Raw genomic sequence first — 27,856 nt, forward strand, 5'->3', positions numbered from 1 at the left:
TCCCATCTTTCCTGAGTGAGACAATCTTAAAACAACATATATTAAATTGAGGCAGGGAAGTGGTAAGAGTTAGATGAAACTAGATTGGCCATGTATCTTAGACCAATCTAGAATTTTCCATGGTTAAATAGTAAAAATATGTAAATCAAGTATAGCACTAATCATATACACTGATCTCACAAATCACTGGACCTGTGCTTTAGTGTACCTAACTGTTTAGAAATGCCTGCAGAATGTACAAGTGTACGATCAGCCCTCCATTTTCTCTCTGCCCCTGGAGTTTGACCCCTGTAAACACGATTGCTACTGATTATCCATGGTTCAATGTTTACCTCCATTAATCAAACACAAGAGCATTTTTGTTTTAAGAATTTTATTTTCTCTATCCAGATAGGAATGATACAAGCTAAAAATTTTTACCAAGTTTAACCATAATCCTGGATTCTCCAAAATGGGCACAGGCCTCTAGACAATCCTCAGGTTACACAAAACCTTTGAGACAGATTCAACCAGAACTATCACTCTTTCTCAGGAAAGCACAGGATCAATCTTTTCTAAGACTTGGAGTCCAGCTCCATAGTTGAGAAATTCCTTTAAAAAAAAAAATTACAATCAGTATTTAATTCTGATGTAAAAAGCTACTTGTTTGGGATATGGGTGGTACCAATACATCCTACTCTTAATTTTCCCCTTCTGTTTTACCACCACTTGAGAAGTGGGTTCCCAGGTTACTCCCCAGCAGGCAAACTCAGTACCTCTATGGGGGAACATTTAATCACCTTTAAAGAGGGCAGATACTTAGATAATGCCATTTGCAGAAACCTCACCTGCTGCAGGTCAGAATGAACCAAGCTCATCAGGCTGCATCTACGTACTGTCCTGCGGCTCACAGGGCTCCTAACCTGTAGAAAGTTAGCAGGTCAAACAAGGTAAGGAACCTGATTCCTGGTGGGGAGAAAACCAACCAAGCCCAAACGCCACTTAAAAACACTTAAAACACACACACACACAGCAGAAGTTAGTGGTAAGCAGAAAACAGAGAAGTTATCTCTGGGGCCAATGCATCAGACAAAACACTGGCTAAAGGTTCAGTTAGATCAACATGGTCGATCTGATGGGGAAAAAAGTTATGTCATCAATTGCAATGGCCAAATTTGAGTTAGAGCAGAACACTGGGCACAGACAGTCCCGTATTTAAAATAGGATGCTGCCTGGCTGGCTCCGAAGAGCATGCGATTCTTGACCTTGGGGACAGGAATTCGAGCTTCACGCTGGCTGTAGAGATTACTTAAATAAACTTCAAAATAGGAGTTGTTATCTCTCCTGTTTTCCAGATCCCATCTGTTCAGCTACATGGACATCACTTACCAAACATCTCATTCCTGGTCTACTCGAAGTCTGCTTTCCGCCAACAGTAACTCTAAAATGAAAAAACAAACATGAGCTCCCATCAGCTAGATGGTCAAGGGAAGGGAGGGACGAAGGAGCTGCTCAAGTTGGCATATCAGACAGAAACTGGCTTAGGAAAGTTAGATCAACATGGTCGATCTGTTGGGGAAAAAAGTTCAGTCATCATATATGCCAGTAGGAAAAGCTCCTGTCCTCAGGTGTTCCATTTTAACGCAAAATGCCATCACCAAAAACCCGATTTACAGGAACACTCTGACACCAGTTTTATGATAAATCTGTCCCCCACTAAGTCCTGCCCTTAAGGTGCCATTCCTGGACTCAAGCAAATTAAAATGGTACACAGCTGAGAATTGGTGGTTGGGTCAACCAAAAACACAAATTTAAGTTTCCCTAAAAAAAAAAAAAAATCCTCACGTGGGGTGCCTGGATGGCTGGATTGGTAGAACATGTGAATCTTGATCTCTAGGTTGGGAGTTTGAGCTCCAGATTGGGTGTAGAGTACTTAAAAAAAAATTTTAGTTAAAATATTCTCCTTGGGTGCCTGGGTGGCTCAGTGGGTTAAGCCTCTGCCTTCAGCTCAGGTCGTGATCTCAGGGTTCTGGGATGGAGTCCCACATGGGGCTCTCTGCTCAGCAGGGAGCCTGCTTCCTCCTCTCTCTGCCTGCCTCTCTGCCTACTTGTAATCTCTGTCAAATAAATAAAATCTTAAAAAATATATATATATATTCTCCTTTGTAGAGGCCACTTTTAAGCAGTAGGTTCGAGCAATGGAAACCGGAAAGAACTTACCTAGGCCCACAGCGACCACCTGGTTGAAGGGAAACAAGCCCTTTCGGTGACCCACCTCAAAATACCTGTAAGCCCTAGATCATGGATGGGCTACTTAAAACTGAGCACAGGTACCAAAAAAGGAAAATTCCATTCGTTCCCATCCCTACTCTCCTTCCCCCTTCACTACAGCCCCCAGCTACGGCCTCCTGGCAGTTTAGCCAAAGAACATCTCTTGTTCTGCCTCCAGTAAATTCTTTCATCCACCTGCCCGCACCGCCAGCCTCTGCTTGGAAACGTTAAGTATGCTCAAGAAAACGGTCTATCAAAAAAAAGCCTCACATGGGAAGAAACGGGATCCAAAAATGTGTTTTCAGGAGCATTCAAGAGACATTTAAAGAATCAACATCTATTACCTTTAAAGAGATTTTCCCACCTTGGGGAATTCTTTTTCCTAAATCTGTTTTCACCTTAGTCTAAAAGATACGTTAGAACCGTGATAAAATGAAGTGTCCTGCGCACCTTACTTACAAGTAAAATTAGCTACGGCTGAATCTCCGTTTTTTTCCCCCAAGTTTGCCCAGCACACGAAGAGGCTCCCAGACCACGCGTTTCCTATGACAGGCCAGGATACAAATGCTTACGCCGGAGATCAGGAGACGAAAGGCTGCAGAGCTCTACGGGGGGGGGGGGGGGCTCTCTTGAAGGTCCAGCAGCGACCCCCTCCTCTGGGATCCATTCTGTACCTTCGGATCGCGCCGACCTGCGAACCAACAAAGAAAGGGCATCCATCGCCATCTTCTCACGGTTGGGATCGGAACATGGCAGGGCCTCCTGAGGCCGGTGTGATCAGAACTAACTGGCCAATGTTCAAAGACATCAGCATTGTCGATCTGATGGGGAAAAAAGCGAAATCATCATTTACACCGGCCAAGGACCAGGTCCGCACGGAGGCGCGGATTATTCCAGTTCTAGTTGGTTTCCCCGACGCCTATTTAGGGTCAGAGCAGAGGGAGCCAGAGGGAAAAGGAGGAACAGAGATCTTGAAAGGAGAACAGCAGTATCTCCACTCACCATATAGAGCAGCAAACGCGGGTTGCCCGGCCCGCACCACAGCGGATGAAGCGCAGCCGAAAAGACGCAAAAGCGAACGAGCCGAAGACGCAAAAGAAAGAAACGAACCCCAGACTTCTCTTATATAACCAGGGGAAGCTCTCGCGCCTGCGCGTTGCACTCGAGGAGCTTCCCCTTCCGTCCCGCGGCACGCGGGGCCCTCTGGGAAATGTAGTTTCCGAGCCACCCGGCCCCAGGCGATCTAATGGTTGTCAAGGCCGCTCTAGCCCCGCCCCCTTTCGTCGTACACTCGGGGCCACCGGGGCTCGTCGGCCTCGCCGCCATGTCGCGCTTCGCACGCACTAAGCCGCCTGCCGGGTTCCCCCTCCTCCGGGGCGGGCTGAGGCCTGCGACGGCCTTGGGCACTGTTAACCCTCCCCCCGAAATCCCCTCCCCTCAGCCGCGTCCGCCCGAGCCCGCCGGTCCCGCCGCCGGGGGGAGCTAGGTGACGCCAGGCGGCCCGTCAGCCGCGCGGGCGGTGCCACAGAGCCCGGCCCCCTCGCTCTCAGCCCCGAGGTCCCCTCCTCCTCCCCCACCTCCCTCCTTCTCCGCCTCCCGGCCGCCCGCCCGGCCCCTCGCCCCGCCCAGTGTCTGCGGGGAAAGGAAACCGAAAGTGCGCTGCGCCGGGTGGGGCCGCGGACCTTCCTGGGCCCGAACCCGAGCCTCATTCGCGGCGGCGGAGGCGGCCGCGAGAAGACGTGCGGGAGCGGGGTGAGTGATCCCCGACCCGCGCCCTTGCCCCGCACCTGCTTCTGCCCGCCGCGACCCCCGGCGCCTGCGCCGCCCGCTACTGCCTCTGCCGCCGCTTCTCCCCGGCGCCCTCTTCAGTCCCCCGCGCCCCGTACCCGCCTCAGCATCCCCGCCGCCTCCTCAGTACCCCGCCACCCCCTCGTTGCCCCGTCTCCCCATCATCCACCTCAGAGTCCCGGGTGCCCCCCTCACAGCCGCGTTATCCTCTTGGCGCCCCCCCATCGCCACCTCTGCCTCCGACTCCCTCAGTTAGTTCTGCCCTCTACCCCCATCTCTGCCCTCACTTTCTGCCCCATCCGCCCCCTTCATCTTCCTCGGTCTTTACCTGCCATCGCCTCCTTCACCCCCAGCTTTAACCCTCAGTACCTGCGTTCCCCATCCCTACTTTCAGGACCCCCCTAGCTGAGCTCAGCCCGACCCTCTTCTTCTGGAGGCCCCCCTACCCCTTCTGCCATTCCCGGCCCAGCCTAGCCATAGCACCTTTTTCGTGCCACCGCACGACCCTGACTCCTCCTCGACCCCCTAATACGTCCATCAGGACCCCCTGGGCTCCTGGGTGCCCGTGATTCCTCCATCCTTCTTTCTAGTACCTTCTTGGGACCCTGTAGAACCCCCCCGCCCCCCCCCCCCGCCCCCCGCCATACGGACCCCTGGCCTCTCATTTCAGTTTCTTCCACACCTCCCCCCCCTTGGTAACTACCATTCTCCTCTGATTTGACCCGTCTACTAGCTTGACCATCACTGATTTTCTTCTTCCTACCCTTTTAGGCCTTGACTCCCAAAGAAACCCACTTTAGTCTGCTTTATTTCATGGCATTTCCTGTTCTCTTTGCTCCTCCCTTTGCTTTCTTTTTTCTTTTTTTTCCCATTTCTTTTACCCCAGAAAATTTCTGAGTTTCTGTTTCAGTGTTTTTCAGCAAGAGAAAGAAGGCATTTTCTCCTCAGAATTTTTTTTTTTTTTTTTTTAAATTAAGGGCGGCGGGAGAAGACCCGAAATACTGAATCTGCACTTGAGAGCTAGCTAGGTTTGATGTGATGGGGAAAGAGATTCACCCACAATATTCCCAGCAGGAAGGAAACGGACTCCTTTTCTGATGGGGATAAAAGCTATTCCTCATATATTGCCAAATCTATTCACAGTTTCCAACTATGAATATTTTAAAACTCAGTGAGAGGGACAGTCTCAAAAATCCCTTTGCTGAGGGCTCTGAGTCACCCACTCTTTCCCTAGCCCCAGCTCATGTGATGTGTGTGAGTTGCACTGAGAAGTTCCCTTAAAGGGGCTTCCTCCTCCTCTTATAGGATCACTGTCAAAAACCTTTAAGGTAGAAGAAAGAGGAGAGGGAAAGAACTAAAGATTTCTAGCTGGTCCGGGGGAAACAGCGTCCTGTAGAGGCTAAGCCTCTGGTTATTGAAACATGTAATTTCCTTCTCTCGATTCAGTAGAATAGAGGGCTTAATCAGTTTGGCTGCATTCCAAAGAATAGGATAAGGGATAACTGCTCACTAATTATTTACAAACTGTAGAATGCGGTAAGCTACAGAGTACTGTGTAATATAAATGCTGGGTGGGGTGGTGAATACATGGTTTTTGGATTAACAAAAACGTACTACTTTCTGTCCTGGAAACAATATTTGTCTGCTTTATGGGAGAGGAAAATGAAACCTAGCAACTGGTTAAATACTTGGCTAAAGGCATAAACCAAACAGTAGTTTTAAATGGGAATTGATGAACTCCTGCCCCAGTGAAGTGCAGGGATAAAGGGAAAGGGGAATTTGAAATCATCTAAATTGTGAATTTAACATTTTAGATCATATTTGGGCATTCACAGAGTTGAACACTCATACCCATGATTAAATCCGGATTTAACTCTTAGTTAATAGATCACTAAGATGTAGAGGCAGAAGGACTGGCTTGATGCTATTTTGGGTTTTTTTCTGCTAGATACTGTATTTCAAGGGCTCTGATCTCTCTCAATCTGTGCAGATTTCCAAATAACTGAAAGTAACGGGAACGTGAAGGAATTCATGTAATTGAGACATGGAGGACAGAAGACCTTGCTTGGAGGCCAGGCCAAGGAATCCCAGGAATCCCTATACTAATCACAGAGGTGAGCAAGATTTTCTACCTAATGGGAAGGAAATTGAGTTCTGTGTGAATGAGTAGGCCCACCTAAGACTGACAGCATCTCTCCAGTAAAGAATGGCTTATTCCTTAGCCATAGCATGAATGACTCAAAAAAATAAATAGCCTCTCCTTTCCCTAAGAGAGCTGACGAGTGGGTACAGTTCACTTTAACAAAGGTAGTGTAAGGTGTCTGAATTGGAAATAACGCTGATTTAGAGCAATACCACCCAATAGAAAAGAAACATAATCAAGCCAAAAATGTAATTTTTAACTTTCTAGTAGCATCATTAAAAAAAGCAAAAAAACATGAAATGCGTTTTTGAAATTTAACACCAATGTAATAAAATTTAATACCTATTTAAATGAGTATATCCGAATAATGTCATTTTATTGTAATAATTGAATACATGTATTTTATTATTATAGAACTTTATTAATTTCAGTATTTTTACCTATTCCCCCAAATACTTAAATAGTATCATCTTAAGGTGGTATCAGTATAAAGAAATGAGATATTTACCCTATTTTTGGTATCAAGTCTTCAAAGTTACATATGTTGTTTTACACATCTTTTTTTTTTTCTTTAAAGATTTTATTTGTTTATTTGACAGATCACAAGTAGGCAGAGCAGTAGGCAGAAAGAGAGAGGGAAGCAGGCTCCTTGCTGAGCAGAGAGCCCGATTCGGGGCTTGATCCCAGGACCCTGAGATCATGACCTGAGCCGAAAGCAGAGACTTAACCCACTGAGCCACCCAGGTGCTGCATGTTGCTTTACACATTTTAATCAGACCAGCCACATGTAAGATTCTTAACATCCATACATGTTAGTGGATATGTATGTGATAGCATGTGTCTAGAACCCTAGTCACCAAAGCAGTTAGTTCTGAAAGCATCACTACTGCTATGATGATTGTTTCCTTAGAACTTTCTAAAACAAAACCAAATGGATTCTTGCTTTTCCCTAAGTTTACAGTATGTCACCTGAGTTTAGCTGTGAAACAAATGAGAAAGAACTGTTGAATTTTATTTTATTAGCTGCATGAATGTTGAAAGAATGAGAAACAGGACAATTTTTCATTCTTTAAAACATCAGGTCTTTCAGATCAAAATAGTAGAAGGAGGACTTTTGATATTTTGACTTTGAAAAGTAAATAAGTAACACTTACAGAATTTAGGTTTCAGTAATACAGTACTTATATTTTATCAAATGTTCCTTTGTATTGTCACAATAAGATTTTCTCTACAAAGTACAAAACAAAAAGTGTACAAAAATGGATTTAGCATCTGATGTCATGAAATGGTATGATCATCTTGACTGTGATGTGCGTTCATAACATTTTTATCTTCATATCATTGTATATAATCTTATTTTGTTTTTAAAATCTCCAAGTATGGGGCGCCTGGGTGGCTCAATCGTTAAGCGTCTGCCTCTGGCTCAGGTCATGACCTCAAGGTCCTGGGAACGAGCCCCACATCGGGCTCCCTGATCAGCAGGAAGCTTGGTTCTCCCTTTCACACTCCCCCTGCTTATATTCCCTCTCTTGATGTCTCTTTCTGTCAAATGAATAAATAAAATATTTTCTAAAAAATAAATAAAAAATGAAATCTCCAAGTAATTCTCTTAAGTTGGGTCAGCTCCATCAATTTTATAGGAAACGGAAGTGAAAAAAAACTGGGCTTGGGTACGTTGGCCAAGTTACTTAAGAAATATGTGGCAGATTAAGGAAAACAAGTTCAGCTTCATCCACAGGGTGTTAACTTTCATGTGTGGATTGGGTGTATCTCCTCCCTCCCCCAACAACTTCTTGTCTGGGATTGGTAGTAGATAATGCTATGTGGATGAACTTGTGCTTCAAAAGGGAGGAAAAACTTAAGTTTCATTTTTGAGTTTCCTAAAACAGAAGTTCAGTTTCATTTTTCAGTTTCCTTTCCAACATACTAATTAGCTCAAAAACATTTTGCTAAAGGAAGCCCCATCATCCACTTTGCCGTCTGATGCTGGACAAATTTCAAGAAGCATTTCTCTTGTCCTTTTATCCCACTTGATGCCTCTGTCGCCTGTGACATAATTGTTTAGTGGTAGAACCAGTGACTCTAGAAGTTAGGAGGGTATTCCCAATAGAAAAATATTACTAGTGCTGCTAGTAATAACATTAATGAGAACTTTTTATGTGTTAGGTACTCTACTAAGCATCTTATAAATATTTAATCTCTACACCCACGTAGATACTTAGGCTTAGAAAAATTATGCCACTTGGCCAAGGTTATATAGTGAGGAAGTATAGAGGACAAGATTTGGACCAGATCTGTTTGGCTTTGGAACTCAGGCTTTGGCAGTCATTTGGTATTGCAAAAAACTAGAAGCAATGAGCTAATCTTTTTGACCCTCTAAAATAATCATAGCTTGTGAGGACTAGATGAAATACTGCAAGTATTTGTTCTCAAGCATGTATTAGGCTACATGTTTGTAAGTTTTATTTATTTAAATAATCTCTACGTCCAGCATGAGGCTTGAACTCAGGACCCCAAGATCAAGAGTTGTATGCTTTTCCAACTAAGCCAGCCAGGTTCCCCAACCAATGTTTATTCTTTTTCCATTTTGCACCTTCTGAAAAACAATGTTTTCATGATATGTATAGCAACCATAGTAATCTGTTTTACACTTATTACATGACTTCATAGGAAACTTTCTCTGCAAAGAAAATCTAAGTTCCTTAGTTATTTTCGAAAATGAGAGTCTTCCATTATTGTCCTATTAGATTTCCTTGCACCTTCATTTTTGTGCTTACCCAATATTCTCATTGTCTTTAGGGCCTGTGGATGGAGAATTACCACCAAGAGCTAGAAATCAGGCTAATAACCCACCAGCCAATGCTCTCAGAGGAGGAGCCAACCAGCCGGGAAGGCAACCTAGGGCCACCAACCATGCTGTTCCTGTACGGCAAAGAGAAGAAAGGTTTGGGGCTATGGGTAGGAACCCACACCAGGGAAGGAGAAACCATGAGGGGCATACCAGTGATGAACCTCGAGGCCAAAGACGTGGTCAGGAAAATGATGCTAGGCGGAGAAATGGCAACCAGGAGGGAAGGAATCACAGACCACCATGGTCTGATGAAAACTTCCAACAGTGGCGGACCCCCCACCAAAAGCCTTCAGAACAGCCACAGCAGGTGAAGAAGCTCGGCTACAAGTTCCTAGAAAATCTTCTGCAGAAAGACCCTTCTGAAGTGGTCATCACTCTTGCCACAAGTGTAGGGCTGAAAGAGCTCCTGTCTCATTCTGTTATGAAATCCAATTTCCTTGAGCTCATCTGCCAGGTTCTTCGGAAGGCTTGCAGTTCTAAAATGGACCGCCAGAGCGTTCTCCATGTCCTGGGCATATTGAAGAACTCCAAATTCCTCAAAGTCTGCCTGCCAAATTACGTGGTAGGGATGATCACCGAACCCATCCCTGATATTCGAAACCAGTATCCAGAACACATAAGCAACATCATCTCCCTCCTCCAGGATCTTGTAAGCGTCTTCCCTGCCAGCTCTGTGCAGGAAACTTCCATGCTCATTTCCCTCCTGCCAGCTTCTCTGAATGCTTTGAGAGCCTCTGGGGTTGACATAGAAGAGGAGACAGAGAAGAACCTGGAAAAGGTGCAGACCATCATTGAACATCTGCAGGAAAAGAGGCGAGAGGGCACTTTACGAGTGGACACCTACACGTTGGTGCAGCCTGAGGCAGAAGACCATGTTGAGAGCTACAGGACCATGCCCATTTACCCTACTTACAATGAAGTGCACTTGGATGAGAGGCCATTCCTGCGTCCCAACATCATTACTGGAAAGTATGACAGTACTGCTATCTATCTGGATACCCACTTCCGACTCTTAAGAGAAGATTTTGTTAGACCCCTACGAGAAGGCATTTTGGAACTTCTCCAAAGCTTTGAAGACCAAGGCCTGAGGAAGAGAAAGTTTGATGACATCCGAATCTACTTTGATACCAGGATTATCACCCCCGTGTGCTCATCATCAGGCATTGTCTATAAGGTGCAATTTGACACAAAACCGCTCAAGTTTGTCCGCTGGCAGAATTCCAAGCGATTGCTCTATGGATCTTTGGTGTGCATGTCCAAGGACAACTTTGAAACATTTCTTTTTGCCACTGTGTCTAACCGGGAGCAGGAAGATCTGTGCCGAGGTATCGTCCAGCTGTCCTTCAATGAGCAGAGCCAACAGTTGCTAGCAGAGGTCCAGCCCTCGGACTCTTTCCTCATGGTGGAGACAACTGCATACTTTGAGGCCTATAGGCATGTCCTGGAAGGACTCCAGGAGGTCCAGGAGGAAGACGTTCCCTTCCAGAGGAACATTGTGGAGTGTGACTCTTATGTGAAGGAGCCATGGTACTTGCTAATGGGGGGCAGATATGATTTCACTCCCCTAATAAAGAATCCCTCGGCCACTGGAGAATCTCTGAGGAATGCTGAGGGCTTGAGACATCACCGAGTGAACGTCTTAGACCCCAGTCAGTGGCCTTCAAAAGAAGCCTTGAAGCTGGATGACTCCCAAATGGAAGCCTTGCAATTTGCTCTCACGAGGGAACTGGCTATTATTCAAGGACCTCCTGGAACAGGTAAGAGTTTTTCAGAGCATATGACATCTGCCCTATGAGATAGGCAAGAGAGGCTTGCTTGATTGTGGGTTTCTAGAGTATCTTGATTAGAGACATTCTCCTAAAATGGGCATTAGACTTAACTATGAAGTAGCTGTTCATGATGACCTTCCTTCCAGTGGGCATCCGTTAGTATGCATAGTAATCAAAATCACAAGGTTAGAGAAGACACCGTGGGGTCAGACTCAGGAAGATGCATGACCTTTGCTTCATTAAAGGCTATATTAATTTGTATTTGATATTTTTTAATTTTAAAAACTTACTTATTTTAGAGAGAGAGAGAACAAACAGTGGGAGAAGCAGAGGGAGAGGGACAAGCAGACTCCACCCCAAGCACAGAGCCCAACTCGGGGCTCAGTCCCACAACCCTGAGATCAGAACCCAAGCCAAAACCGAGTCAGATGCCCAATTTACTGAGCCATCAAGGTGCCCCTGATTTTATGTTACCTTTTTTTTTTTTTTTTAAGATTTTATTTATTTATTTGACAGAGAAAGAGAGCACAAGCCAGGAGAACAGCAGGGGGAGAGGGAGAAGAAGGCTCCCCACTGAGCAGGGAGCCTGATGTAGGGCTCAATCCCAGAACCCTGGGATCATGACCTGAGCTGAACGAAAGCAGACACTTAACTGACTGAGCCACCCAGGCACCCCAAGAACTGTGGTGGTTTTTGCTCACTATTTATTTCTTGCACCTATCCCAGTGCCTGATGCATATTAGGTAGTCAATACTTACTATTTAAGGAAAAACGGAAAGAAGAAATTGTTATTTATCCTGCTCTACTGAAGTCTTTGATTATCTTATATTGCATCCTCACTTACTCTGAGTTTTTTGAAGACAGTAGCTACCTTCTCAGCCTGACAGAGAGTAAGAATTTATCTGTTTATAGACTTAATTATTGGCCATTTACTAATGAGTCCCTAACTCTAACTTCAATGTTGATTTCTGTGAGTTTTCTCCTCCTATCATAAAGGCAAGTCTACTGTGATATATAGAAAGCATTTCTAAATAATTTGTTGCATGAGGGTACTGGCTAAAAAAATGCCTTACAATTGTGAAAAAATATCTTAGAGCTGTGAAAAAAGAGAGAGGGGAGGGGGATTCTTTTTATGTGCTGATAGAGAACTATCTCCAAGGTACATTAAGTGAAAAAAGCCAGATGTGGAATAGTGAAAATAGTCTGCAACTGTTTCCATTAAAAAAAAAAGCGGGGGAGGGGGCGCCTGGGTGGCTCAGTGGGTTAAAGCCTCTGCCTTCGGCTCAGGTCATGATCCCGGAGTCCTGGGATCGAGCCCCACATCGGGCTCTCTGCTTAGCGGGGAGCCTGCTTCCTCCTCTCTCTCTCTGTCTACCTGCTTCTCTGCCTACTTGTATCTCTGTCTGTCGAATGAATAAATAAAATCTTAAAAAAAAAAAAAAAAGGAAGGTTAGAGAAAGACTGTATTCTTATTTGTTTGCATTTCCATAGAATGACTAATTCTAGAAAGTGACACGAGAAACTGGCAATATTGGCTACTTCCGAGAGAAACTGGGTGGCTGGGGGCAGAAGAGTGTGGCAGCTTTTTGTAATATTCCCATTTGTGCTCCTTGGATTTTAAACCATCTCACTGTAGGACTTCAAATTTTTTTCAATAATGATTTGCTGTAAATAATTAACTGTTCCTTCTAGGAAGTCTTTCAATTTTTTTTTTAACTCTCCTTTTTTCTTGTTTTTTTTAGGCAAAACCTACGTGGGTCTAAAAATTGTTCAGGCCCTTCTAACCAATGAGCCTGTCTGGCAAATTAGTGTCCAGAAATTCCCCATCTTAGTTGTGTGTTATACTAATCACGCTTTGGACCAGTTTCTGGAAGGTAAGTCTAGGCAAAATTGTCCTCTATCAAGACATTTATCATTGAACTGTAGGCAACTTCAGTAGCTTTTTATTGTCTTTGAACTAAGTCCATAGTCCTTTCCATGACCTGCGGTGCTGTGTGTGGTCTGCTGTAGCCTAACTCTGAACATTATCTCCTGCCTCTTCCCTTGTTCTCCCTTAGTCCAGCAACACCGATTGTCTTCAATTCCTCCAGCTTCTCCCTTGGACCATGCTATTCCCCCTCACTTTTTCTCTTTTCCTCTCTCGCCATGGTGACCTCATCTAGCTTGGTTGGCTCCAACTCATTCTTCAGGTGTCACCTTAAATATCTCTCTAGGTAGACTTTCCCAGTGGCCCCCAGACAAGGTTGTCTCCTTTTGTATTTTCTTCTGCAGAAACTTATTATGTATGTAACAATTTATTGTCTATGTTTTTACCCTAGGCTTTAGACACTATGAGATTATTCCCGTTTCTTGATATAATCACAGATTCTGGCACATACTCGGTACTCAAAAAAATACTAATTGTGTTAATGAATAAGTACATGTTTTTCATTTTGCTTATAATATTATTTTCCAATCTATATCTTCCTTTAACTTAGAGTAAATCTTTTTTAGTCTTGGGATATGTTTAAATATTAGATCCTCAAGAATTAGATCACTACCCCACCTGAACTAGGTAAGGTACCCTGTTAGATACTTATAGCATCGTGGGCTTATAGTCTGTACTGTACTTACTGCTATTATGATAAACTGTGTAATGTGTAATCTTCTCTGCCAGACTGTGAGACATGAGAACAAATTAAGAACTGAGTCTGTGTTTTACCTGCTGTATCTTGAGAACCTAGCACATGAGTGGCATGTGGTGACCAATCAGCGACAGCCTGTAGAGTGAATAATAGAGAACATTTGCTAAGTGCTTACCTTGTGCCAGGACCCGCCTGGGAGCTATACAGCTGCGCTCTCATTTGTTCAGACCATACCCTGTAAGGAAAGTATTTCTTGTCTTCAAGTCACAGATGAAGGACTGGAGCGCAAGAAACTTGCCCTAGTTTATATAGCCACAGTGGTGAAATCAAACTTTGGGTCCCCAGTTGTCTGATTCTAAACCCTGTGTTCTTAAGCACCACACTACTGCTCTGCAGGTCATTTCATCTCTGGGGTAGAGTCCTGTAGGCCCCAGTTTGTTTCCTAAGGGAGCATCTGTGACAACATCCCAAACACACAGAGGTCTCTCCTGGGAGAATCCAGCATAGCTTGTCTCACCTCTGCTGTGTTCTGCCCTGCCCCACAGGCATCTACAAGTGTCAGAAGACCAGCATCGTACGGGTAGGTGGAAGGAGCAACAGTGAAATCCTGAAGCAGTTCACGCTGAGGGAGCTGAGGAATAAGCGGGAGTTCCGCCGTAGCCTCCCCATGCACCTCCGGAGGGCCTACATGAGTGTGAGTTCTGGCTTGGGCTATCTGAAATAGTTCAAGGTGGAAATGTGCTAGAGAGCAGTGTCTGCCCGGCTACGCAGTCCAGAGATGATAGGGAGGCACTCGGCAGAGTGGCGAAGGACAAAGGTTCCTTCCAACAGTCTACTCTGCTGGTCCCGTGGTGTGACCTTTGCCCTCATAGTCAAGGTGGAAAAAGGACAGAAAGCCTCCCAACCCCCCCAACAGCCCCTGCCAGGACCTTTTAAGGCCACTTCCCCGAACCACCAGCTGCCCTTGCTTACAGCCCATCTTCTAGCTAGACAGCAGTGTAGCCCAACAAAACTCTCAGTTCCAAAAAAAAAAACCTCTCAGTTCCTATTACCAAGAAAATGAAGTGTCTGCAACAGTATCCTTGGCCTGTTTTTCTGTTGTATTAGTTATTTCCTTTTCTTACTGATTGTTAAGTCTTTTTAGACATTTTAGATTGTAATCCTTTGGTTTTGAGACCACAATAATGTTGTTGGGAGTTGGTTTGTTGACTGGTCTATTTATTTATTCTCTCTTCTTGCTGTTCCTGTCTTAGCTTTGTTTTCTCTAACTAAAGGAACTGCGTTCAGGAGATGATGGTACTTCTTCCTCATTTCTTTCTCCCTGTTCTTGGCAGATTGTGACACAAATGAAAGAGTCAGAGCAAGAGCTGCACGAAGGGGCCCAGACCCTGGAGTGCACCATGCGCGGTGTATTACGGGAACAGCACCTGGAGAAATACATCTCTCCCCAGCATTGGAAAAGCCTGATGAATGGACCAGCACAGGTAGGTCATCCTGTGGGTTCTAAGCATCTCTCTTGCCTCGGGACTTGGAGCGAGTCTGCAGCAGAAGCAGCCATCCAGAGCTTTAGCTGTTTTGATCTGATGCTGCCATAATGTGAGAAGTACTTTTTCATGAGGAGAGGTGGCTGAGTATGGTAGTCAGGAGCAAGACTTGAGAGCCGGCTTACTGGATATGAATTCTTGTTTTGCTCTAGGCAAGTTACTTAATTTTTCTGTGCCTGTTTCCTCTTTTATAGAGTGGGGATGATGATAACATTAAGTTGAGCCATATGAAATTGCTAATATTTGTAAATTTGACTTGCAAAAATGGCGGTTTCTTAGAGATCAATGTAATTCTTACGGGAACATTTGGATAAGCAAGTTAATATTTGTAAACCACTTAACATAATTAGTGTGCTCTAAGTGATTGTTAAGTAAAACAAAATCATAACAAGGCAACATAGTACATCTAGAGAGCCTTGAAGTCAGCAGATCTAAGTCATACAAATTGACTGTGTGCCTTGGCCAGTGTGACCCTCAGGTCTCCCAGCAGTTAAACGGGTAATAATAACGCCTGCATTCAAGGGATATTCTAAGAACTAACTGATGTGATTTCTGTAAATTGGCTGGTCAGGAACCCAGTGAAATGGTAACTCTCTTATCAATGAGTTGGTGACTTCTAGGGTTACAAACCCAGAAGCCTGAAGGGGTCAGTCAGGATCCATAAATGACTAAAGCAGGCTAGATATGAGACACTGGGAAGAGAGGGCTTGACAGACTGGAAAAGAAGTGGTGGCAGTCCACTTCCAGCCATTTGTTGCCTTTTTCGAATGCAGGCTTATTGCCATAGGTCCTGATTTTATCTAGAGAGGAATTTTTTATTTTAAATTTTAGGCAAGACATGTTTAATGATCCAGTTGCCCAAGGGTTTCCAAACTATCGCCTCTAAATTTTAAGGGAACTACTTTTGGTCCTTCACAGAAACCTTTCCTTTACTCTGTCATAGAATTCTCATGACTGATAATTATTCCTTCCTCAGGATAGCGAGTGGATTTGCTTCCAGAGCTGGAAGCAATCCATGATGCTGGAGTGGCTGGGCCTGGGTGTCGGTTCCTTCACCCAAAATGTTGCTCCAGCGGGACCTGAAAATACAGGTAAGAGTGCATATCTACCTAGAACCACATCTCAAGGTGCAATATGGTAAAGACCAGAGAGTAAAACTCAAAAGTAATACCTAGGATGTATAAAGAGCTATAATTGGTCAGAGAGGGGCAAGTAATAGCTTGATAGGAAAATAGATAAAACATATTTTACTCACACATCACAAAATAGGACATTCTTTTTTTTTTTTTTTTTTTTTTTAAATTAACATATAATGTATTTGCTTCAGGGGTACAGGTCTGTGAATCATCAGTCTTACACAGTTCATAGCACTCACCTTAGCACATACCATCCCCAGCCACCCTATCCCTCCTCCCTACCCCCCAGCAACCCTCAGTTTGTTTCCCGAGATTAAGAGTCTCTTATGGTTTATCTCCCTCCTGAACCCATCTTGTTTCATTTTTTTCCCTCCCTACTCCCGACGACTCCCCAGCCTGCCTCTCAAATTCCTAATATCAGAGAGATCATAGGATAATTGTCTTTCTCTGATTGACTTATTTCGTTTAGCACAATACCCTCTAGTTCCATCCACATCGTTGGAAATGGCAAGATTTTGTTTTTACAAAATAGGAAATTCTGACGATCAGTAAACAAAGAATGCTCATTAGAAATAAGAGGAACTAAAACCACAATGAGATGCTGTTATACACCAGATTGGCAAAAATTTAAGTTTGCTGTAACCCCACACTGACGAGAATATAGAGCAGTAGGAACTCTGCTAATGGGGATATTAATTGGCGAAACCACTTCATAATAATAGAAAGACTCAAATAAAAGGAACTCAAATGTTCATCAACATTTATACAATGGATGGATGAAACACTATCCATTCAGATCATAAAATACCGTACAACAGTGAAAAGGAGTGAGTCACAGTGTATACGGCAACGTATGAGTCTCTCAAAAATAGGCTGAATGGAAAGAGCAAGCTGTAGGAAAATACATACGATATTACTCCTTTGGTATAGAGCTCAAAAAAAGTAAAAAAAAAAAAAAAGAGAGAAAACAAAGCCAACACTAGAGGATGTGTTGTTTAGAGGTGTGTATACATTATAAATGTAGTAAAGTTCTTTTAAAAAAGAAAGGTAAGGGGCAAGATAGGAGCAGTAAAATTCAGATTAGACAGGCCCACAAGGGTCTTCAAGAAATGGCTGATTTTTCCTCTTAAATTGGGTATAAGGTACCTGGATGTTCATTTTATCAAATTTTATTATCTTTTAAATTGTCCATTTACATTGCATACCTCTCTTTTGTATATTTGACATAAGTAAAATCTTTCTTAAAAAGGGATACATTTCGGGGTACCTGGGTGGCTTAGTCATTTAAGCCTCTGCCTTCAGCTCAGATCATGATCCCAGAGTCCTGGGATTGAGCCCGGTGTCCAGCTTCTTGCTCCATAGGGAATCTGCTTCTCCCTCTCCTTCTGTCCGTACCCCTGCTCCTTCTCTCTCTCACTCACTCTTAAGTAAGTAAATAAGATCTTAAAAAAGTGGAGGGATACATTTATATGGTATTTACAAATACCATGAAAAAGTACCTAAGTCTCTCTCCCTGATTTCTCCCAGTTTGGCCAGCTAGAGGTAACCGTTTAACCCCCTTGAGAATGTCTTCATGCATCTGAGCTCTCCTTAGTGCCTTCTGCTGTTTTTTGGCTTCAAGCGTTTCACCACTGTCCTGCCTGCTTTCCTCCTAGCCCAGGCAGAAGGGGAAGAGGAAGAAGAAGAAGGGGAAGAGGAGGGTTCGTTGATAGAGATTGCAGAGGAGGCTGACCTAATTCAAGCAGACCGGGTGATTGAGGAGGAAGAGGTGGTGAGGCCCCGGCGGCGGAAGAAGGAAGAGAGTGGGGCAGTCCACGAGTTGGCTAAAGTGCTTCTGGCCATGAGGCTAGACAACTATGGCCCCGGAACAACAGCCGGGCAGGAGCAGGCTGCAGGAGAGTGGGAGGTAAACTCACTTGCTTGTGTCCTCTAGAATGCCTAACAGAATGGGGAATGGGAGTTCACTTACTCCTGCCAGGTGGGTGGGGCTTAAACTCCTCTGAAACAGGCCTGAGAACGTCTGTTCTGGTTAGAACTGCAGCCTCTCATGGTCACCTACTTCTGTTACAGCAGCGTATTCACCTTGTCCTCACAGTTAACTTAATTTCCCCCTTTTCCAGCCTACCCATAGTGTAAGGTGGGTCCAGTTCCCAAGAGTATAAAAATTCTGGTGTTTCAGAGGGTCCTTGTCAAGAAATTCCAACTTAGAAAAACAGGAAGCCAATGCTTCTCTTGAACTTCGGGAAAAATCCTTCACGTGTGGGTCAGATCAGACACTTAGGATCTCAGTGCTTGGTGCTTTTGTGGATATTATCTTCTCGAGTACAGATGAGCCTATGAACAACACATTAAGACTTCAGAGAATTCAAGTAAAGCAGAATGAAGCAAGCTATACAGGCTGGATGGAATCTCATCCTTCATTCACCCTGGAATTTGATGTTTCTCTTTAAGCCAGAATGGTGTGTGAACACCTAGACTTTTCTTCTGGTACTTCCTTTGGTAGAACCCAATTCGTCCTCAGAATTTACCATGCTTTGCTATGACAGTAGAGGACTGGATACCCAAAATGACATTTTCTGACCTCCACTGTTGATTTAAGGGACCTTCAAAGGCAACTTTGGATGTAGTTATCACTGGTCTGCTAGCTTTGAACCTGATCTTCTAGTTCAGGTCAGCATCACTGCACATGCTGGATGAGGTCTGATCCCAGTACGTGGAATTACGGATTGGGCTTCTCTCTGCCACATGGCCTTAGGAGGAGTTGATTTGTTTGGTTTTGAAGTGGGGGGAGATACGGAACACTGTGACAGCCATCTTTCATGCCAATCCTTCTAAAGGCTCATGGCCTCAGTCTTAGTACAGAGCTGGGGAGAGCACTTTCTACTAAATGGTGCCTTTCACCTACTTGTTGATGGTACTTTGATGGCGTTAAGACCATCTTAGCAGGCCCTTGTACGGCATTTGACAAGAAAGATTCATGTCTACTACTTTCAGGACGAGTGTTGTAGGAATGAGAAATAGAACATGGTCAACAGACAGTCAGTGGTACCTATCGTCAGCAGTGTTCCAAAGTGCTTTCCATGTATTTCTTCCTTCAGTCAGTTCAGCAGCCCTACGAAGATGTACCATTATTCTTCTCATTTTATAGAAGGGGATGCTGAGGTACACAGAGGCCCACAACGTAGTAAGAGGTAGATGGGGCTTTGAACCCAGGCAGACTATCTCCGGAGCCCTCGTTTAGCCACTCTTCACTGGAGTTGGGAGAGTGAGAGACATTCAAAGTTCTTCCGAGGGGGCACCTCCTTTTTTAATGTGCTCTGGCCCCCACCTTGGTCTTAGAATTGGGCCCACCTCTGCTCAGATGGTAACCCTGGCTGGTATTGATGTCCATAGACCCAGCGCAGCCAGAAAAAGAAAATGAAGAAGAAAGTGAAGGTTGAACTTCGCAAACTGAACACCATGACTGAGGCTGAGGCCAGTGAGATCCAGGATGTTTGGCAGCTGGACCTGAATTCTCGGTGGCAGCTCTATAGGTATGCTGCCTGCTCCGCACGCCCTCCCCCAGCCAGCTCATGTGATTTCCCCACAGGGGTCTTTTGCTCTTCTGGAACATGACCCCCCGTTGCTTCACCACGACTTTCAATAGTGTTAACTGATGATTGGTTGCATGCCCCACTGAGCTGAGTGCTAGGGTCACGGCCATGGGATAAAACATACATTCAGCTCTACCCTTAGGGAGCTTAAAGTTGTCCAGGGAGACAAATTAGTTGCACAAATAGTTCCAAGTAGTCATGAACAGTAAGAAAGAAAGGAGCAAGGAGTACTGAGACTATTAACATGGGGTCTGAGCTGGTCTGAGGTGTCTAGGAAAGTGACATTGGAGGCAAGATCTGAGGGATTAGTAGACATGAGCAAGGTCAGCAAGGAATGGGGAGCAGCTGAAGTCCTGGAGACCATATGCATAAGGCGTTGACCTGGGAAGGAATATGGCCATTTGAGAAATGGAGCAGCCAGCATGGCTGTGGCTCAGAGAAATGGAAAGTGAGGTCAGAGAGGTAGGCAGGGGCCTGACCACAGGGCCTCATGGGGCAAAGATGAGGAGCCTGAATTATCAGAAGCCACTTTTCGAAGTGTATAGAAAAGCCGTTGGAACATTTTACAGCAGAGTAGCTAGTGAGTTAGTGACGCACTCTGTTTTACGTGTAAACCAAGACTGAAGAATTAGGGGAAGGGACTCAAGAATGGGGCAGGGAGAATTTGAGAGAAATTCTTGGAAGCTTTTTGAAGTCCCTTACCCCCTTTTCAGTAGTTAACGTCTGTTCTTTATCCTACTCTCCTCCTTAGCTCCTGGTCACCTATGTACACGTCTCTGCACATCTTTCTGTCGGGCATGTTGGACTCTTGGGTCCCTGTAAACCTGGGTCTCCTTCCTCTCTCTCTCTGTGGTCTGTAAGCTCCTCAACGGCCTAAGTTCCACTTCATACACACTGAAGGGGGTTCCTCCACCTTCTCAAAGAGCACACATCTTCCTCTCTCCGCTTCTCCACATTCTCCAGGCTGTGGCTACAGATGTACCAGGCCGACACCCGCCGAAAGATCCTCAACTATGAGCGCCAGTACCGCACGTCAGCAGAGAGGATGGCAGAGCTGAGGCTCCAGGAAGACCTGCACATCCTGAAAGATGCCCAGGTTGTGGGAATGACAACCACAGGTGAGAAGGCGTGAGGAGCTCGACCTGACCCAGCCATTCACTCCTAGTGCCAGGCTCCTGTCGGACTATCTAGGACAGGTAAAGGGGAGCTTCTGTAGCAGGTTAGAGGGAAAAGGCCACGAGAAGCTCCTAAAGCAAGCTGCGTGTAGGCGACCGATGGGGCATGTTCCCGCTTGGCTCTTGCTTTCGGAACCCCAGCAATGAGCCACATGGGCGTGATGCTCTGGAGACCAGCCAGCAGCCCTTGTTCTCTCATTCAGTGGTCAGCACAGCCCTGGGTAGGTGGGAGGGCTCAGTCGCCACAGGGCCCAGTGCCCGAGCTCAGGGGCCGCCTCTCTCTCGACCCCAGGTGCTGCCAAATACCGTCAGATTCTGCAGAAGGTGGAGCCTCGGATCGTCATTGTGGAAGAGGCTGCTGAAGTCCTTGAGGCCCACACCATTGCCACGCTGAGCAAGGCTTGCCAGCACCTCATCCTGATTGGGGACCACCAGCAGGTAGGGCAGGAGCCCCTAGGAGGTGGAGAGAGAGGACTGGGGGTGCACTCAGATGGAAGACGCTGGCCTCTCTGCTTCACCAATCCGCAAGCTTTGTAGCTTTGTGTGATTCCTCCCCTCACCTTCCGCACTCAGTTTAACAGCAAGTGCTCTTGGATTTGGGTATATTTCAGAGGCAGTGTCATTCATTTAACTGTTCCTTTTGCTACTTCTATAATCTACAGTGGCCTTTTAAGTGGACTCTTCAAACAGTATGCTCCTTATTCCCCTACTCCCATTTTTGTCTTCCTCTAATCCATTCTTTATAAAAGAGCCAGTGAATTAAAAAAAAAAAAAAGTTAATCAGATCACGTCACTCTACACCTTAAGACCCTCCAGTGATTTTGCATGGACTTCATATAAAAATCAGGCTTCTTGAAGTGGCCTCTGCAGAAGCAAATATTCTCAGGTTCAGCCTGCTTCTCTGACTTCTCCTCCTATCACCATCTCATTTGCCCACCGTGTTCCCACTCCTGCCCTCCTTCCCTCTTCCTCTCATGGCTGGCTTTTCACATGAAAGGCAGCTTCCTCCATGCTGGCATCAACTCAGAGGTCACTCTTGAGAGAGGCCTATTTAAAGGAACTCCCACCCCTGGGCACTCTGTCACATCACCCTTATTTCTTGCCTTTTTGGCCCTTGTGGCTCTTTATCCTTAGCTGTCAGTACTTAGAGCAGTGCGTGGTGCATGTAAGGCACTTACAAAACTTTTTTTTTTTTTAAGATTTTATTTATTTGACAGAGAGACAGTGAGAGAGAGAACACAAGCAGGGGGTTTGTGAGAGGTAGAAGTAGGCTTCCCACCGAGCAGGGAGCCCAACTTGGGGCTCAATCCCAGGACCCTGGGATCGTGACCTAAGCCAAAGGTAGACAATAATTGAGCCACCCATCTGCCCCTTAAAAAGCATTTTGATGGGTGAGTGGGTTGGTGGGTAGATGGATGGATAAAATATGTCAATACAGAGTTCTCAGACTTGTTTCTTTTCTCAGCTGCGCCCCAGTGCCAATGTGTATGATCTAGCCAAGAATTTCAACCTTGAGGTTTCCCTCTTTGAACGGCTGGTGAAAGTAAACATTCCCTTTGTCCGTCTGAATTACCAGGTGAGAAGCTGGACTTCTATTATTATCTACCAAATGTCCAGGAGAAGTCTCCTGGGAGCGTGCCAACTGCCAGTAAGAAAGGTCTCATAAAAATAAAACTGGTTTAAAAAAATAAATGAAATAAAATAAAACTGGTTTAAAAATTAAATAAGTAAGTAAGTAAATAAATAAATAAATAAGTAAAACTGGTTTAGTAATGTGGTGGTGACTGTTTTCTGTTTCAAAATACCACGAGATCACCCAGCGTTTCTTTTCTTTTCTGTTTCAAAATACCACGAGATCACCCAGCGTTGAGTTTGTGTTGGACAAAGGAGCTGATTGCGTTCTCTCTTTTCTTTCTTTTTTTTTTTTAAAGCGTTCTCTTTTTTTTTCCTCTCTATTTTCACGTTACCTCCAGATTTTCCACCAGTAGCCTAGTCTTTGCAAAACTGTTCTCTGGCCGCATTTCTAATGACATGCGTTCTTGTTTCAGCACCGCATGCGCCCGGAAATTGCCCGGCTTTTGACCCCTTACATTTACCAAGATCTGGAGAATCATCCCTCTGTTCTCAAATATGAGAAGATAAAGGTGAGTCTGCCCTACCTGATGTTTATGTGATGCTGTCAGCAACCTAGAGGGCTGTATTTCCTTAGGATGGAAAAGGGTTTTCAGAAGGGACTAGAGTCAGGTTTTTTTGTTTGTTTCTTTTTTTTTCTTAAGATTTTATTTGAGAGAGTGAGAGCATGAGCACTAGCAGGGGGAGAGGAGGAGGGAGAAGCAGGCTCTCTGCTAAGCAGGCTCTCTGCTGAGCAGGGGGCCTAATGCGGGACTTGATCCCAGGAGCTGGGATTATGACCCAAGCTAAGGCAGACACTTAACTGACTGAGCCACCCAGGCACCCCTAGAGGCACCTTTTTAAAACATTTAAAAAAAAATTTTTTTTAAAGATTTTATTTTATTTTATTTGACAGAGAGAGATCACAAGTAGGCAGAGAGGCAGACAGAGAGAGAGGGGGAAGCAGGCTGCCTGCCAAGCAGAGAGCCTGATGGGGGGCTTGGTCCCAGGACCCTGAGATCATGACCCGAGCCGAAGGCAGAGGCTCTACCCACTGAGTCACGCAGGCTCCCCTAGAGGCACCTTTCTTAAAAGCTTGTGATTAAGGGGAGAAATAATACAGAAGTTGAGACAGACGTGGGTGTTGAATCCCAGCTCTGCCACTTAGTAGCTTTGTAACTTTTCAGCAAGTAATACCATTTCCAAGTGTGAGGGTCTTCTGTATAGTGAGAATAACGGTTGCTGCCTCATCTCGTTATTGTTTTGAGGGAGGTAATGTGTGTAAAGCGGTCAGCACAGTGGAGTGATATAAGTTACCTCCAGCAGGGGAAATTGCAACCAGCCAGGAACATCTTCATCATCATAGCTGCTGCTTGTTTCCTGGACTATAATAGTTGGATTGTGGATGGGTGTTTTAAATATTTATATCAAACAAATGTATTGAAAACTAAAATAGGCAAGTTCATTATCCATTTCCCTACTTACCATGGTCCCAAAAGCACGTGCTGAATTACTCCAAAATTAAAGGTTGTGGTACAAAATATACAGAAAGCCTTGCACGGTCTCTCCCTGGAATAGGGTCACTGGCCAGTACATGTGAAGATAGAAGAAACTGCATGAGTGAGCCTCCTAACATATCACGTATTGTACTTTCTAGGGGGTCTCTTCCAACCTTTTCTTTGTGGAACACAACTTTCCTGAACAGGAAATCCAAGAAGGCAAAAGCCACCAGAACCAGCATGAGGCTCGCTTTGTGGTAGAACTGTGCAAGTACTTCCTGTGCCAGGAGTACCTGCCCTCCCAGATCACCATCCTCACCACCTATACTGGGCAGCTCTTCTGCCTGCGCAAACTCATGCCAGCCAAGACATTTGCTGGGGTCAAGGTCCATGTGGTTGACAAATACCAAGGAGAAGAGAATGACATCATCCTCCTCTCATTAGTGCGGAGCAACGAGGAAGGCAAGGTGGGTTTTCTCCAGATATCCAACCGCATCTGTGTGGCCTTGTCCCGTGCCAAGAAGGGGATGTACTGCATTGGAAACATGCAGATGCTGGCCAAGGTCCCCTTGTGGAGCAAGATCATCCATACTCTTCGCGAGAACAATCAGATAGGCCGCACGCTCCGACTGTGCTGCCAGAACCACCCCGACACCCACACCCTGGTATCCAAAGCTTCTGATTTCCAAAAGGTGCCCGAAGGAGGCTGCAGCCTACCCTGTGAGTTCCGGCTGGGCTGTGGACACGTCTGCACCCGTGCCTGCCACCCCTATGATTCCTCACACAAGGAGTTCCAGTGTATGAAGCCATGCCAGAAGGTCATCTGCCAGGACGGGCACCGGTGCCCTCTGGTTTGCTTCCAGGAGTGTCAGCCTTGTCAGGTGAAGGTGCGCAAAATCATTCTTCGGTGCGGCCACGAGCAGATGGTTCCTTGTTCCATGCCTGAGTCAGATTTTTGCTGCCAAGAGCCTTGCCCCAAGGTTCTGAAATGCGGGCACGGGTGCAGCCACCCCTGTGGTGAAGACTGTGTGCGGTTATGTTCGGAAATGGTCACCGTGAAACTCAAGTGTGGGCACAGCCAGCAGGTGAAATGTGGTCATGTGCAGGACCTCATGTATGACCTGCCAGTCAAATGCACCACCAAGTGTGGCACTGTCTTGGACTGCGGGCATCCTTGCCCCGGCTCCTGCCACAGCTGCTTCGAAGGGCGCTTTCACGAGCGCTGTCAGCAGCCCTGCCAGCGCCTGCTCATCTGCTCACACAAGTGCCAGGAGCCATGCATCGGCGAGTGCCCACCCTGCCAGCGGACCTGCCAGAACCGCTGTGTCCACAGCCAGTGCAAGAAGAAGTGTGGGGAACTGTGCAGCCCCTGCGTGGAACCCTGTGTCTGGCGCTGCCAGCACTACCAGTGCACCAAACTCTGCTCTGAACCCTGCAACCGACCCCCGTGCTACGTGCCTTGTACTAAGCTGCTGGCTTGTGGCCACCCCTGCATTGGCTTGTGTGGGGAGCCGTGCCCCAAGAAATGCCGGGTCTGCCACCAGGAAGAAGTCACCCAGATCTTCTTTGGCTTTGAGGATGAGCCTGACGCCCGCTTTGTGCAGCTAGAAGACTGCAGCCACATCTTTGAGGTGCAAGCCCTGGACCGCTACATGAATGAGCAGAAGGATGACGAAGTTGCCATCAGGTTGAAGGTGTGCCCTATCTGCCAGGTGCCCATCCGTAAAAACCTGCGGTATGGAACCAGCATCAAACAGCGGCTGGAAGAGATTGAAATTGTCAAGGAGAAGATTCAGGGCTCAGCAGGGGAAATTGCAACCAGCCAGGAACGACTTAAGGCCCTACTGGAAAGCAAGAGCCTCCTCCATCAGCTGCTTCCTGAAGATTTTGTGATGTTGAAGGAGAAGCTGGACCAGAAAAATCTGTCCGTGAAGGACCTGGGCCTTGTCGAGAATTACATCAGCTTCTACGACCACTTGGCTGGCCTGTGGGATTCTCTGAAAAAGGTAAAGGTCTCAGAGCAGGAGAGAGTGGGGATTCGACTAGAACAGGTCCATAAGTGGCTAGCCAAGAAGCGTTTGAGCTTTACCAGGCAGGAACTGGATGACCTCCAAAGTGAAATCCAGAGGCTCACATACCTGGTCAGCCTCCTGTCCCGCTGCAAGATAGCAGAGGGGAAGATGAAAGGTAGCACAGCGGAAGAGGTCTACAGTGTCCGGAAGATCCTTGAGAAAACAAGTAAGTTCACCCAAGAGGATGAAGAGCTTGTGCAGAAAAAGATGGAAGCTCTGAAAAACATCCTTCCTTGCTCTGGCCTGGGCATCTCAGAGGAAGAACGAGTGCAGATAGTCCGTGCTATGGGTTTTCCTCGTGGCCACTGGTTCAAGTGCCCCAATGGCCACATCTACGTGATTAGCGATTGTGGGGGAGCCATGCAGAGGGGCACGTGTCCTGACTGTAAGGAGGTGATTGGGGGCATAAATCATACCCTGGAAAGGAGCAATCAGCTTGCTTCTGAGATGGACGGAGCCCAGCACGCAGCCTGGTCGGACACGGCCAACAACCTGATGAACTTTGAGGAGATCCAGAGGATGATGTAGGAAGATGGCACACTGCTGCCTTGTGCCTAGCCACCTCCGGGCTAGGATCGGCTCCCTCATGAAGGAACCGAAGTTTGTTTTTTATTATTGTCCTTTAGTCTTAGCACCTATTTAAGGATCCACTTTTAGGGGTTGCCCACATTTGTTTCTAGATTTTCCCTGCGCTAGAATAAGCACTTTACCTCCAGAACTGAGAGCGAAGTTAACAGATTTCTTCTCTTTTTCTCCTGCAAGTTAGTGGAAGGGCTCCCTGGAGCACGTTTGGGGCTTCCACCTTGGGCTGCCTACCGGTATCTCTGGGTCCTGACTCAATCAGATGTTTTTTCTGCAGTGCTCCGGGGGCACAGAGTACGAACTCAGTGAAGCAGACTCAATTCTAATTGCCAGGCCCTAACTTGTAGACTAACTTTAATTCTAATAAACAGAGGTCCAGAGGAGTTGTTTATGAACTGCTTATCCTTTCAAGGAGCACAAAAATCCCTCCCACCCTCCTCCTCGGGCACCCTCACTCCCGGAGACGGAGGCACGTGATAAGACAAAGACTTCAGTGACTAACCCTGACCCAGTTACATATTCACTGAGAGTGGAAAAGGCGTGGCTACTCACAGCTGGGGCTTGTGCAGTGGGCCCAGGCTAACTTAAGGAGTGATTCCCCCTATACCCTCTCCTGTGACTGGCACTTTGCGATTGTGGAGGTTTCTTTGTTTGCAGGAGACATTCCGTAGCAGTGCTGGTTCCCCAGGGCCCTGAATGGAATGAAACTTATATTTCGTACCAGCAGCAGCTATCCAAAGTGCGACCCTTTGTCCTAACACTATTACAGCTTTTGCCTGGGCAGGGTTAGCATGCCAGCAGCTTCTGCAGGCCCCAGACCCATGCCAGAAGCCAGCCCCCAGGCCTGCTGCCTGCATACATTTTCCCTCAGTCCATTGTTCCTAGAACAGACACTTAGGCATCTCAGGTCTTTCTAATGTTCGTGAGAAAAATGTCCTTTTCCTATGTATGCATATCCTTTTTTGTCTTTACTATGCACTTTAGCCTATAAAGCCAATTAATAAAAACGATGATTGAGAAAATCAGTGGTCCACATTTGTTGTCAACTGTTAGAAGCAGCTCAGCCGCCTTGAGACAGGATGGGAATGGAGGCTCTGCCTACAACGAGGCCAATCCTGTTTCTGTGGTATGGGGTTTTTATTTATTTAGGTGAGTCATTTTTACTCAAGGTAAAAAGAGTTTTTTGTATAAAAAGGTTTAACTTGAAGTTTTCTTCCCC

At 45.9% G+C, this 27,856-nt stretch overlaps 1 protein-coding gene, 1 long non-coding RNA gene and 3 other non-coding genes across 6 annotated transcripts; 1 reads left to right on the top strand and 4 right to left on the bottom strand.

Annotated features, from left to right (window-relative positions):
- Positions 1 to 356: 356 nt before the first annotated feature.
- On the bottom strand, positions 357 to 1,334 carry LOC116880156. Its single transcript, XR_004385174.1, has 2 exons — positions 828 to 1,334; positions 357 to 591 (listed from the first exon to the last, which is right to left on the bottom strand). It is a non-coding gene; the product is annotated as an uncharacterized LOC116880156 (long non-coding RNA).
- Positions 1,056 to 1,149, bottom strand: LOC116880167. Its single transcript, XR_004385177.1, has one exon. It is a non-coding gene; the product is annotated as a small nucleolar SNORD12/SNORD106 (small nucleolar RNA).
- Positions 1,335 to 1,495: 161 nt separating the features above from the next.
- On the bottom strand, positions 1,496 to 1,586 carry LOC116880168. Its single transcript, XR_004385178.1, has one exon. It is a non-coding gene; the product is annotated as a small nucleolar SNORD12/SNORD106 (small nucleolar RNA).
- A 1,431-nt stretch (positions 1,587 to 3,017) lies between these two features.
- Positions 3,018 to 3,109, bottom strand: LOC116880172. The gene has a single exon (XR_004385182.1). It is a non-coding gene; the product is annotated as a small nucleolar SNORD12/SNORD106 (small nucleolar RNA).
- Positions 3,110 to 6,028: 2,919 nt separating this feature from the next.
- On the top strand, positions 6,029 to 27,659 carry ZNFX1 (zinc finger NFX1-type containing 1). Of its 2 annotated transcripts, XM_032879007.1 has the most exons (13): positions 6,029 to 6,152; positions 8,981 to 10,789; positions 12,544 to 12,675; positions 13,971 to 14,119; positions 14,760 to 14,909; positions 15,946 to 16,060; positions 17,761 to 18,011; positions 19,499 to 19,638; positions 20,662 to 20,816; positions 21,166 to 21,311; positions 22,339 to 22,449; positions 22,922 to 23,017; positions 24,142 to 27,659. In XM_032879007.1, the coding sequence occupies exons 1-13, from the start codon at positions 6,083 to 6,085 to the stop codon at positions 26,581 to 26,583; spliced, it is 5,766 nt and encodes a 1,921-aa protein (XP_032734898.1). In that variant the 5' UTR covers positions 6,029 to 6,082; the 3' UTR covers positions 26,584 to 27,659. The 2 variants fall into 2 exon arrangements, with proteins under 2 accessions (XP_032734898.1, XP_032734899.1); XM_032879008.1 differs by lacking the exon at positions 22,339 to 22,449.
- Positions 27,660 to 27,856: the final 197 nt, after the last annotated feature.

Source organism: Lontra canadensis, unplaced genomic scaffold (genome assembly GCF_010015895.1).
Source record: "Lontra canadensis isolate GAN:19392208 unplaced genomic scaffold, GSC_riverotter_1.0 scaffold65, whole genome shotgun sequence".
In the NCBI taxonomy this organism is placed as follows: domain Eukaryota; kingdom Metazoa; phylum Chordata; class Mammalia; order Carnivora; family Mustelidae; genus Lontra; species Lontra canadensis.

Coding starts and splice junctions, on each gene's coding strand:
- ZNFX1 (XM_032879007.1), top strand. CDS start 6,083: ATGGAGGACAGAAGACCTTGCTTGGAGGCCAGGCCAAGGAATCCCAGG. Junction 14,910..15,945: donor TGATGAATGGACCAGCACAG/GTAGGTCATCCT, acceptor TTCCTTCCTCAG/GATAGCGAGTGGATTTGCTT. Junction 19,639..20,661: donor TCTCGGTGGCAGCTCTATAG/GTATGCTGCCTG, acceptor CACATTCTCCAG/GCTGTGGCTACAGATGTACC.